This window comes from Eimeria tenella, genomic scaffold (genome assembly GCF_000499545.2).
Source record: "Eimeria tenella Houghton genomic scaffold, Eth_scaff114, whole genome shotgun sequence".
Taxonomy (NCBI): domain Eukaryota; phylum Apicomplexa; class Conoidasida; order Eucoccidiorida; family Eimeriidae; genus Eimeria; species Eimeria tenella.
The window spans coordinates 16,257-27,013 of record NW_013541478.1 but is presented as its reverse complement, the minus strand read 5'-3'; the positions used below and the strand labels follow the sequence as shown (position 1 = coordinate 27,013).

The 10,757-nt window shown below is 32.8% G+C and overlaps 2 protein-coding genes across 2 annotated transcripts in view; one reads left to right on the top strand and one right to left on the bottom strand.

Annotated features, from left to right (window-relative positions):
• Positions 1-5,988: 5,988 nt before the first annotated feature.
• Positions 5,989-8,477, bottom strand: ETH_00027615 (uncharacterized protein; the record flags this gene model as incomplete). The annotated part of the gene is made up of 5 exons (XM_013372949.1): positions 5,989-6,377; positions 6,818-7,040; positions 7,389-7,458; positions 7,815-7,903; positions 8,385-8,477. The coding sequence occupies 5 exons, from the start codon at positions 8,475-8,477 to the stop codon at positions 5,989-5,991; spliced, it is 864 nt and encodes a 287-aa protein (XP_013228403.1).
• Positions 8,478-9,995: 1,518 nt separating this feature from the next.
• Positions 9,996-10,757, top strand: part of ETH_00027610 (uncharacterized protein) — a gene marked incomplete at both ends in the record, with an annotated part of 1,978 nt that continues 1,216 nt past the window's right edge. Inside the window, one exon of the mRNA XM_013372948.1 lies at positions 9,996-10,183. Within this exon, the coding sequence (XP_013228402.1) occupies positions 9,996-10,183 (188 nt within the window). The remainder of the gene's footprint in view (positions 10,184-10,757) is intronic.

The following is a 10,757-nucleotide window of genomic DNA, read 5'->3' as shown; positions in this document are numbered from 1 at the left end:
CCCCCGGGGGGGCCCCCGGGGGCCCCCTGGGGGCCCCTGAATGGCTTTGAGGGGCCATTTTTAAACCTGCTATCTTTCGAACTGCTGATGTTGTTGAAGTGCTTGTCTTCTTTGCGTTGCTGCTGCTGCTGCTGCTTAGTTCAATTGTGACTTTTTGCTGCTGCAGCTGCTGCCACCGGGAGCTGTTGTACTCCAGGTTCTTCAACACTGTATCCCTGAAAAAGAAAATTAAAATAATGAATAAATAAATAAATAAATAAACTCATTAATCAATTAATTAATTAAAATAAATCAATTTGAACAAAAAAGGACAAACAGGAGCTGAGCAACACACAATAAGTCCCTGCTGCTCTGCTGCTGCTGCTGCTCTGCTGCTGCTGCTGCTGCTGCTGCTGCTGCTGCTGCTGCTGCGTGTGACTGGCCTGACGAAAGCGAAAGGTTCGATTTCTTCGATTTCCTTGAGAAGAGGTTTGACAACAAATTCGAGAAATCCATTTTGACTTTTGGCCATGTCCGAATGTTTTTCGGGATCGCAAAGAGGCGACACTGGAAGGCCCTGCGCAGTTGGGGTGTACGTACACCTGAGCTGTGCGGGGTGCATGCATGCGGCTGTGGTGTACGTACACCTCGGGTGCATGCATGCGCGCATGAGAGCATGCGCGCGTGCGTTTGGGCCTGAACACTTGGTTTTTTCGGGATTTCGCGCTTTATTTCTCTTATTTTCCATTTATTTCAACAATTTAATCCTAATTGCCCTTTTTTTGCAAAAAAAATCCAAAAAAACCCAATTATTCACCACTTTCCACCCACCCGCTCCAGCTCTTCGGTTCCTTGCTGGTAAAACTCCTCCACAACTCTGCAAGACCACTGGAAGTGCTGAGGCCACGGCACGCTCGCCTGCAATTAAATACTTAAAGAGAAACTAAATAATTAAAAAGAAATTAAATAGTTAAAAGGAAATTAAATAATTAAAAGAAATCAAATAATTAAAGAGATTAAAAAGAAATTAAATAATTAAAAGGAAATTAAAAAGAAATTAAAATTAAAAACAGAAATTGGGAAGAGGTTGAAAACAAATTAAAAAAGATTAAAGAAATTGGAAACAGAATTTAAAAAATAAAAATTTCCATTTTTCGAAAGAGCAGAAGAAATAAAACAAAATAAACTTTTTGGTTCTTAAAGGACCAAAAAGAAAGCAAAAATAAACATTTTAGTTTTTTAAAGTTCAAAATAAAAAATAAACTTTTTGGTTTTCAAAAGATCCAAAATACAAAAATGGACTTCTGTGGTTTTTGAAAAATCAAAAGAAAAGACAAAGAAGTTTCTTGATTCCCATAAAACACTTTCTCATTCCTTTTTCGTTTTTTCTTTTTCGTAATTTTTATTTCAATTTTTAAAAATTCTTTTTGTCTTTTGTTATTATCCTTTTGTCATTGTTTTCATCTTTCTTGATATTTTAAAATCATTTAACCTTTTCAAAATCATTTTAATCCTTTTATAATCATTTTAAGCATTTTAAAGCCATTTTAAAATTTTAAATTCATTTTAATCACTTTAAAATCATTTTAAAATCATTTTAATCCTCTTAAAAGTATATTTATCTGTTTAAAATAATTTTAATTTTAGTTTTATTTTTAAAATAAACTTACATGTCCCACGTCGGCAACTTTGATGCACATCTTCGCAACTAACCTAAACAAAAAAATAAATTTGAAAATTAAATTTGAATTTAAATTCAATTCAAGTTTAATTTAATTTGAATTTAAATTCAATTCAATTTTGGTTTTATTTGAATTTAAATTAAATTCAATTTTCATTCAATTTTAACTTAAATTAAACTTGCATCTTTGTTTTATTTGAATTTACACTAGAGTTGAATTCAAACTAAATTTAATTTGAATTCAAATTTAATTTTAATTAGATTTGAATTTAAATTAAAATTGAATTTAAATGAAATTTAAGTTTAAATTCAATTTAAATAAAATTCGCATTAAAATTAAAGTGGAATTAAAATCGAATTTGAATTTGAATTGAATTCAAGTTTGATTTGCTAAATAAAAAATAAAAAACATTTTAAACAAGACCCAATAAATATAAATAAAAGAAACAAAATATGTAAAAATAAATAAAACTAAAGAGAAATAATTCAGTAAATCAGGAGCAGATAAAACAAATCGAATAACAAAATAAATAAAATAAAAGAAATAAAATAAGCAAAACAAATAGGTTAAATAAGATAAATAAATCAAATAAAATAAACGAATTAAATTAAATAATGAAATAAAACAAATGGAATAAATGTGCTAAATAAAATAAATAACTGAAATAAACAGAACAAATGAATAAAATGTATGAAATGAATAACTGAAATAATTGAACAAATAAATAAAATAAATAAACAAAAAAAATAATAAAATAATTGAATTTGAAATTACCATTTGTCTTCTGCATTTCGCGTGTAGCTAAACTCCGGAGAGTTTCGCCGGACCTGAAAAATAAAACAAAAAGACAAATAAATGCATTTTAAATTAATTAATTAATTAGTTATTTAATTAATAAATTAATTAAATAAAAAATTAATTCATTAATTAGTCAATTAGTTAATTAATTTGATGAATAAACAAAGTAATTGTCATAATGGATTTTAAAGCTCGCAAAGTCGCTCATTGGAAAAAGAATGACAAAATAAAAATAGAAAAAAACATAAAAAGTCATCCAATTAATTTGCCAGTTTAATCCAAAAATCAATTTAAAAAACAATTAATAAATTAATTCAAATGTTAGAAGAAAGGAATTAATTAATTCAAATTAATTACTTGATTGATTTTAAGTCAGTTGAATGGTAAATTAGGGATTAAATTGCTAATTAGTTAATTCAATTGGCAATTAAATTGATTGCTTTCAATTTATTTAATTGGCGATTAAATGATTTGTTTATAATTAATTAATTAAAAAGAATTAAAAATTAATTAGATTGAATTACTCTAAAACGCGAAATGCTCTCGAAGTGCTGTTTCATGTCCGTGGCAAGAATGCAGGCAATTATATTTTGTCGAACAAATCGGAAATCCTGAAAAGTAAAATAAAAAATAAAAGGAAACAAATTAATTGTTTAAATTGAACAATTAAATTCAAAAGAAAAGAAATTAAATTCAAATTCAAAAATAAAAAAGAAATCCCCGCATGCAAGCTGTCCAGACACCCCGCAGCTGTACGTACACCCCAAATTGCACTTTTTCTTTCCCTCCATTTCCCTCCCTTCTCAGCCCTCTTTCCATTTATCCTTTAAATCATTTTGACTAATTAGTTAATTAATTAATTAATTTATTTATTTATTTGATTAATTAATTAATTAAAATGATTTGTTTGTTCATTTGTTTGCACACCAAACGCCAGCAGAATAAAAAGGCAAACAAATGCGCAAAAAACAGATGCATCCAAACCCACCAAAATAAATAAAAAACAAACAAAACAAATAAACAAACAAATAAATAAATTGAACGATTAAATAAAGAAATAATAATAAATAAACAAACAAATAAGCAGATAAATAAATGCGTAAATAAATAAATAAAAAATAAATAAATAAATAAATAAATAAATAAATAAATTAAATAAACGAATAAACAAACAAATAAATAAATTAAATAATTAAACAAATAATAAATGAATAAATCATAAAAGCTGCGGACTGCGTCTTCCAAGTTGGCGAAGATGTTGCATTCTTTATTTTCCAAAGTTCGAAAAGTCAAACAAGAATGAAAGTTTTCCAAAACCGCCTGGTCGTTGTAAATCACAGCCTGCAGCAAACAATTAATCCAATTTATTTATTTATTTAATTTATTTCATTTTATTTCACTTTATTTCATTTTATTTTGTTTTGTTTCGTTTAAATCCGTTAAAATTAATTAAAAGTGATTTAAATTAATTCAAATAATTCAAAAAAGAAAAAAAGGGTCTTTCTGGGCACGGAGAAGGGGCGATTGAAACACAAACCCTAAACCCTAAACCCTAAACCCTAATAAATCCTAAAGCCTAATAACCCCAAGCCCTAATAAACCCTAATGATATCTAAATCTCAAACCCTGATAAACCCTAAACCCTAAACCCCAAACCCTAAACCCCAAACCCTAAACCCCAAACCCTAAACCCTAAACCCCAAACCCTAAACCCTAAACCCCAAACCCTAAACCCCAAACCCTAAACCCTAAACCCCAAACCCTAAACCCTAAACCCCAAACCCTAAACCCCAAACCCTAAACCCTAAACCCCAAACCCTGAACCCTAAACCCCAAACCCTAAACCCTAAACCCTAAACCCTAAACCCTAGCTGACGAGGGGGTCGTAGGAGTTGACGAAGAACTGGTTGTTTCTTCCGGGATGTCCCACGTCGTGGCAAAGAGCTGCAACAGTTAAAGTGGCTCTATCAATGGAATTCATTCTGAAAAAAAAAACACTTTAATTGAATTTAAATTGAATTTAAATTAAATTTAAATGCCATTTTAGTTGCAGTTAAATGGTTTGTTTTGTTTTAATTAGTGCTCATTATTGTTCATTGTTATTTATTACTCATTCTTGATCTTTTTACTTTTTGAATATTCATTTTATTCATATTTATTCACTGAATTCATTCTGAAAAAAAACATTTTAATTTCTTTTTAATTGCATTTAAATACTATTTTAATTGCAATTAAATGGTTTATTTTGTTTTAAATAGTGTTTATTATTGTTAATTAATGTTTGTTTTTATTTATTATTCCTTTTAACTTTTTGAATATTTATTTTATTTATTTTGTTACTCTTATTTTACATATTAGCTGTGGCCTTACTTATCAATTAAATTCGTTCTGAACAAAAAAGAATACTTAAATTATATTTAAATTATATTTAAATTATATTTAAATTACATTTAAATTATGTTTAAATTACATTGAAAATATATTTTAATTCTTTTTTAGTCTTTTTTAAATTCTTTTTAACTCTTTAACAATTTTTATTTCATTTTAATTTGTTCTTTATTCCTATATATTATTATATATTATAATTATTTATTATAATTATTATTATTATTTATTCTATTTTTAATATTCATGTAATTCATTTAATTTGTTCATTTCCTTTAATTTCAGATTCAGCAAAAGCTGCAACAATTAGATTTGGTCTTTTTAAAAAGTTCATTTTAAAACAAAAAAGTTTTCTTTTTTGTTTTTCTTTAAATGTATTTATTTATTTCCTTCGCCTTTCAATATCCAACAAGTTTGCATTTAATTTATACTTAATTTACATTTAATTTATATTTAACTTATATTTAATTTAAATTTAATCGGCATTTGACCTACATTTAATTGGCATTTACTTCATACTTAATTTGCATTTAATTTATATTTAATTTAAATTTAATTGGCATTCAAAATGCAACAAATATGCAACAAATGTGCAATAAATATCACAGTAAATATTGTAATAAATATGCAATAAATATGCAATAAATATGCAGTAAATAATCCAATAAATATGCAATAAATATGCATTAAAAGTGCCTTAAAAGTGCATTAAATATTACAATAAAAACGTTTTAAAAGTGCATTAAATATTACAATAAACATGCCTTAAAAGTGCATTAAATACTGCAATAAGTATGCAATAAAAGCGCACTAAATGTTACAATAAATATGCCTTAAAAGCGCATTAAATACTCCAATAAGTATGCAATAAAAGCGCATTAAATGTTGCAACAAATATGCAATAAAAGCGCATTAAACACTCCAATAAATATGCAATAAAAGCGCACTAAATACTGCAGTAGACATGCCTTAAAAGTGCATTAGAAATACACCAAGGACGCCTGAAAACTGCCTAAAAGCGCCCGAAAAGTGCGAAAACGCGCAACAAAAAGCAAAACGCATGCAAGCTGCATGCAAGCTGCATGCAAGCTGCATGCAAGCTGCATGCAGGCCGCATGCAAGTTGCATGCAGAGAAAAGGCGCCTCACGAGGGCTGGAGGTCGAGCATGTTGACGAGGCAGTGGGCCAAGTGCGCCACAGTTGCTGCATGCGTTTTGTTGTGATAAGGGTTTTTCAAATACTGAATTTGAATGGCGTTCAAAAAGGCCGCCAGCGCGGTGTCTGTACACCCCCACCCCACACACAGCGGCGCCAACAAACAAAACCCAACTTCCAAAAGTATTTCTTCGGACTCTTCCGCAGCTTTGAGCACATCGAAGGCCCAGTCCACTCCCAGAAAGGCCGCCAGCTTTGCAGTTTGCTGCGGCGCCGGCAGCAGCAGCTGCAGGCTGCTGCTGCTGCTGCTGCTGCTGCTGCTGCTGCTCAGAGGCTCCAAGGCCGCGGTCGGCAGCGTCTGCGGGTTCAGCTCCAATCCTGAATCAGCACATAAATAGACAAATAAATAAATAAATGAATATATTTTTGTTTTTTGTTTGTTTTTTGTTATTTATTTGTTATTTTGTTTAATTTGATCACGTCGTTCGCTGGGGTTTGCTTGATGCATTTGCGACGAGGTGCAGCAATGCTGCAGCGACTGAGACTTTTGAACAACAAATAAGTAAACAAAACAAATAAAATGAATCAAGATGCTATTATTTATTTATTTATTTACTTGTTTGTTTGGTTGGTTGTTTATTTATTTATTTAGTTTGAGTTAATTTGATTAACTCATTCGTTGGGGTTTGTTTGATGCAGCAATGCTGCAGCAACTGAGACTTTTAAGCAAACAAATAAATAAGCAAAACAAATAAAACAAATAAATAAATAAATAAATTAATTAATTAATTAAAAATAAATAAATAGAATAGACTTGCCAACAACAGGCCCGGAAACAGAGCGGGCGCTGCCGAAGGCGGAAGTCTCGGTGCGTTTTGCTGCTGCTGCTGCTGCTGCTGCTGCTGCTGCTGCTGCTTCTGGGTGTCTTGCTGTGTACTGCCGCAGCACCGATTTGCTGCTGCTTCTGTATTTCTTTTCTGCCGAATCTTTTTGGAGTTTTTCCGGAGAATTGTAAAGTTCAATAAACTGCCGCTGCACTTCCTGCATTAAACAAGTTTAATTCAAACAATTAAACACCAAATTGGAGTTTTGTGTTTGAAATAATCAATTAATTAATTAATTAATTAATTAATCATTTTATTGGTTTAATCTATTGTTTCACATTTGTTCCTTTACTCAATATTCATTTATTCATCATTCTATTTATCTATATATTTAATTGAACTAAGCTGATTTGATTAATTCAATTAAACTAACCGATTTAAATTGAGTTGATTAAATTAAATTATTTAAATAGATTTAATTGAATTAAATTAAATTGATTAACTCGAATTAAATTAATTAACTAATTAATTAAATTTAATTAATTAAATTAATTTAATTTCTCACATCTTGTTTCGCCGCATCTGTGAATCTCACGGAGTACAAATTGCCCGAAGTCGTCAGCATCTCCAAAATCCTGAAAATAATAAAAAATAAATAAATAAACAAAAATAAATAAATAAATAAATAAATTAAATAAATAAGTATATTAAATAATGAATAAATACTAACGATAAAAAAATGAGTAAACAAATAAATGATAAAATTGAGAAAGTAAATAAATAATAAAAGAATTAAATACTTTTTCGAAGACTGGAAAGTGCAAAAGTGCCAAAAACGGAAAAAAAGGAAAAAACGAAAAAAAGAGATATAAAGAAAAGTGGAGAAGAGGAGAGCAGTGGGGTTGAATTGGGGTTGAAAAAAGAAGCAAAACTCTTCAAAAAAGTCCAAAAAATAAAAAATAAAATAAAAAATAAAATAAAATAAAATTACTTGTCCAACAATTGCTCTATTTGGTACAAGTCGTCCGTCACGTCCGCCCGCGGGCCCCGCAGCCGCGCCATCCGCACAATGTTGTTGCACTGAAATAAATAAATAAATAAATAAATAAATAAATAAATAAATAAATAAATAAATAAATAAATAAATGGTAAATTAAATAAATAGGATTTGGTTCTTTGTTTGGCGGCAGTGGGAGCGGATGCGGAAGATCCGGGGGCTGGAGATGCAAAAATAAACCCCCAACTAGGGTTTAGGGTTTAGGGCTTACAGGGTTTAGAGGATTTAAGGTTTAGAGGGTTTAGAGGTTTAGGGTTAGATTGTTTAGGTTTTAGACGGTTTAGGGTTTAGAGGTTTAGGGTGTAGAGGTTTGGGGTTTAGAGGGTTTAGGGTTTAGAGGGTTTAGGGTTTAGAGGGTTTAGGGTTTAGAGTGTTGGGGGTTTCAGGGCTTCGGTCTGAGGCTCCAGCGCTAGGGTTTAGGGTTTAGAAAAGAGGCCTTTCAGTTGGGGGTTTAAAGCTTAGAGTTTAGCGTTTAGGGTTTAGGGTTTAGGGTTTAGGGTTTACCTCTTTGACTTGGAAAATAAGTTCTTCAATTGCAGTCGAAGATTTTTTCGCCTCTTTTTGGCTTTCTATTTTCTTGTGCAGATTTTGCAGCATTGTTGTTGTTTGCTGAAAAAACAAATTTTGAAACAAATATTTATTTATTATTTATTATTTATTTATTATTCTTTATTTATATATTTATTTATTTATTTATTTTATTTATTTATTTATTTGATTAAAAGCAAACTACTGAATAAGTAAACAGACAAATAAATAAATAAATAAATAATAAATAATTTCTTTTAAGAAAGGAACAAAAGTCTAAAAAGTAATTAATGACTTAGGAAATTAACTTGCTAATTAAATACCTATTTAACCAACTAAACAGCAATAAAAACGCAATTAACTAATAATTAAACAACAATTACAATTAAATAAATGAATAAATAAACAATTAATTAATTAATTAATTAAAATAAGTAAATAAGTAAATAAATAAATGAATGAATAAATAAATTACCTTCCAAGAACAAAAAGCAAGTAACTAGCTAATTAAACAACCAGTTAACCGTTTAAACAGCAGCAAAGTGCTAATTAGCCATTAATTAAAAACAAAAACAACTGACTAAACGAATAAGCAATTAAATAAATAAATAATTAATTAAAATAAATAAATAAATAAATTACCTTCCAAGAACAAAACAAAAGTCTGTGTTGGAACTCCTGGGCGTATCGGCCGCACCAGCCGGCGAGGGCGACGAAGAGGAAGGAGAAGACGAAAGTGAGTCTGCGTAAAATGCATGCATTTTAATCATTTTTGATCCTTTTTTGATGATTTTTAACGGTTTTAAATCGTTTTAATTCCATTTTATTCATCCTTTTTCGTTTTTGTTTCCTTCTCCTTCGTTTAAACTTCTTTTTCCGCTTTTTTCGACCATTTTTCGACTCTTTTCGCCATTTTGCTTCGCTGCACCATTTTGCTTCCTTCCATAGAGTTGCAGCAGTAGCAGCAGCAGCAGGATAACAAGCAGCAGCAGCAGCAGCAGCTGCTGCTGCTGCTGCTGCAAGATAATGAGCAGCAGCAGCGGGATAATAATAAACATGAGAATCATCACCAGCATCATCCCAACTCTAACTACCATCACCAGCAGCACAACTACCACTAGCAGCAGCAGCAGCAGCACAACTAGCAGCAGCAAGAATCTCCCGTTTTTTCGACTGCAACAATTCTAGAACAAATAATATGAAGCAGCAAAAAGTAAGACGTGAAATAAGATGCCAACAGCAGCAGCAGCACCAGCAAAGCAACTATCAGCAGCAGCAGCACCAAACTAGCACCAGCAGCAGCACCGCAACCATCAGCAGCAGCAGCACGAAACTACCAGCAGCAGCAGCAGCACGAAGCTACCAGCAGCAGCAGCAGCAGCAGGCTCACGTCTCCCCGACCGGCACAATCGTGGGACAAGTAATATGAAGCCGCAGGAAAGGAAGAGAAAGCGGAGCAACAAGAAAACGCGAGCAGCAGCAGCGCCACAACCAGCAGCAGCGCCACAACCAAACCAGCAGCAGCAGCAGCAGCAGCAGCAGCAGCAAACCCACGTCTCCTCGACGGGGACAATGGTGGGGTAGGTGATGTGCAGCAGCAGGAAGGGAAGGGAGGAAAGGGGCACGACGAGGAGGTGGAGAGGCAGCGTGAGTTTGGTCCTCGACGGCGAGAGGCTGTCCAGAAACATCAGCCCCGTGCCGAACACGCAAATTATCAGCGCCACCGCCACAATTGGAATTTTGAAAACCTGCAAAGTGGCTTTCACGAAGGGCAGGTAGAAGGCGAAGGGGAACCAGAGGTGCGCCAGTTCCGACCCCAGCGTCGCGAAGTCTTCCGCTGCGCGCAAACCCGCGCGGGTTTCCGTTTAGGGGGCTTTCGGCCTTTCGAGGGGTTTGGGAGGTTTATCGGCGTTTATTTGCGTTTATTGGGGTTTAGGAGGGTTTGTTGGGGTTTAGGAGGGTTTAGGGAAGTTTTTGGCGTTTATTGGCGTTTATTGGCGTTCATTGGCGTTTATTGGGGTTTAGGAGGGTTTGTTGGGGTTTACTGGGCTTTAGGAGGGTTTGTTGGGGTTTAGGAGGGTTTGTTGGGGTTTAGGAGGGTTTGCTGGGGTTTAGGAGGGTTTGCTGGGGTTTAGGAGGGTTTGCTGGGGTTTAGGAGGGTTTGCTGGGGTTTAGGAGGGTTTGCTGGGGTTTAGGAGGGTTTGCTGGGGTTTAGGAGGGTTTGCTGGGGTTTAGGAGGGTTTGCTGGGGTTTAGGAGGGTTTGCTGGGGTTTAGGAGGGTTTGTTGGGGTTTAGGAGGGTTTGTTGGGGTTTAGGAGGGTTTGCTGGGGTTTAGGAGGGTTTGCTGGG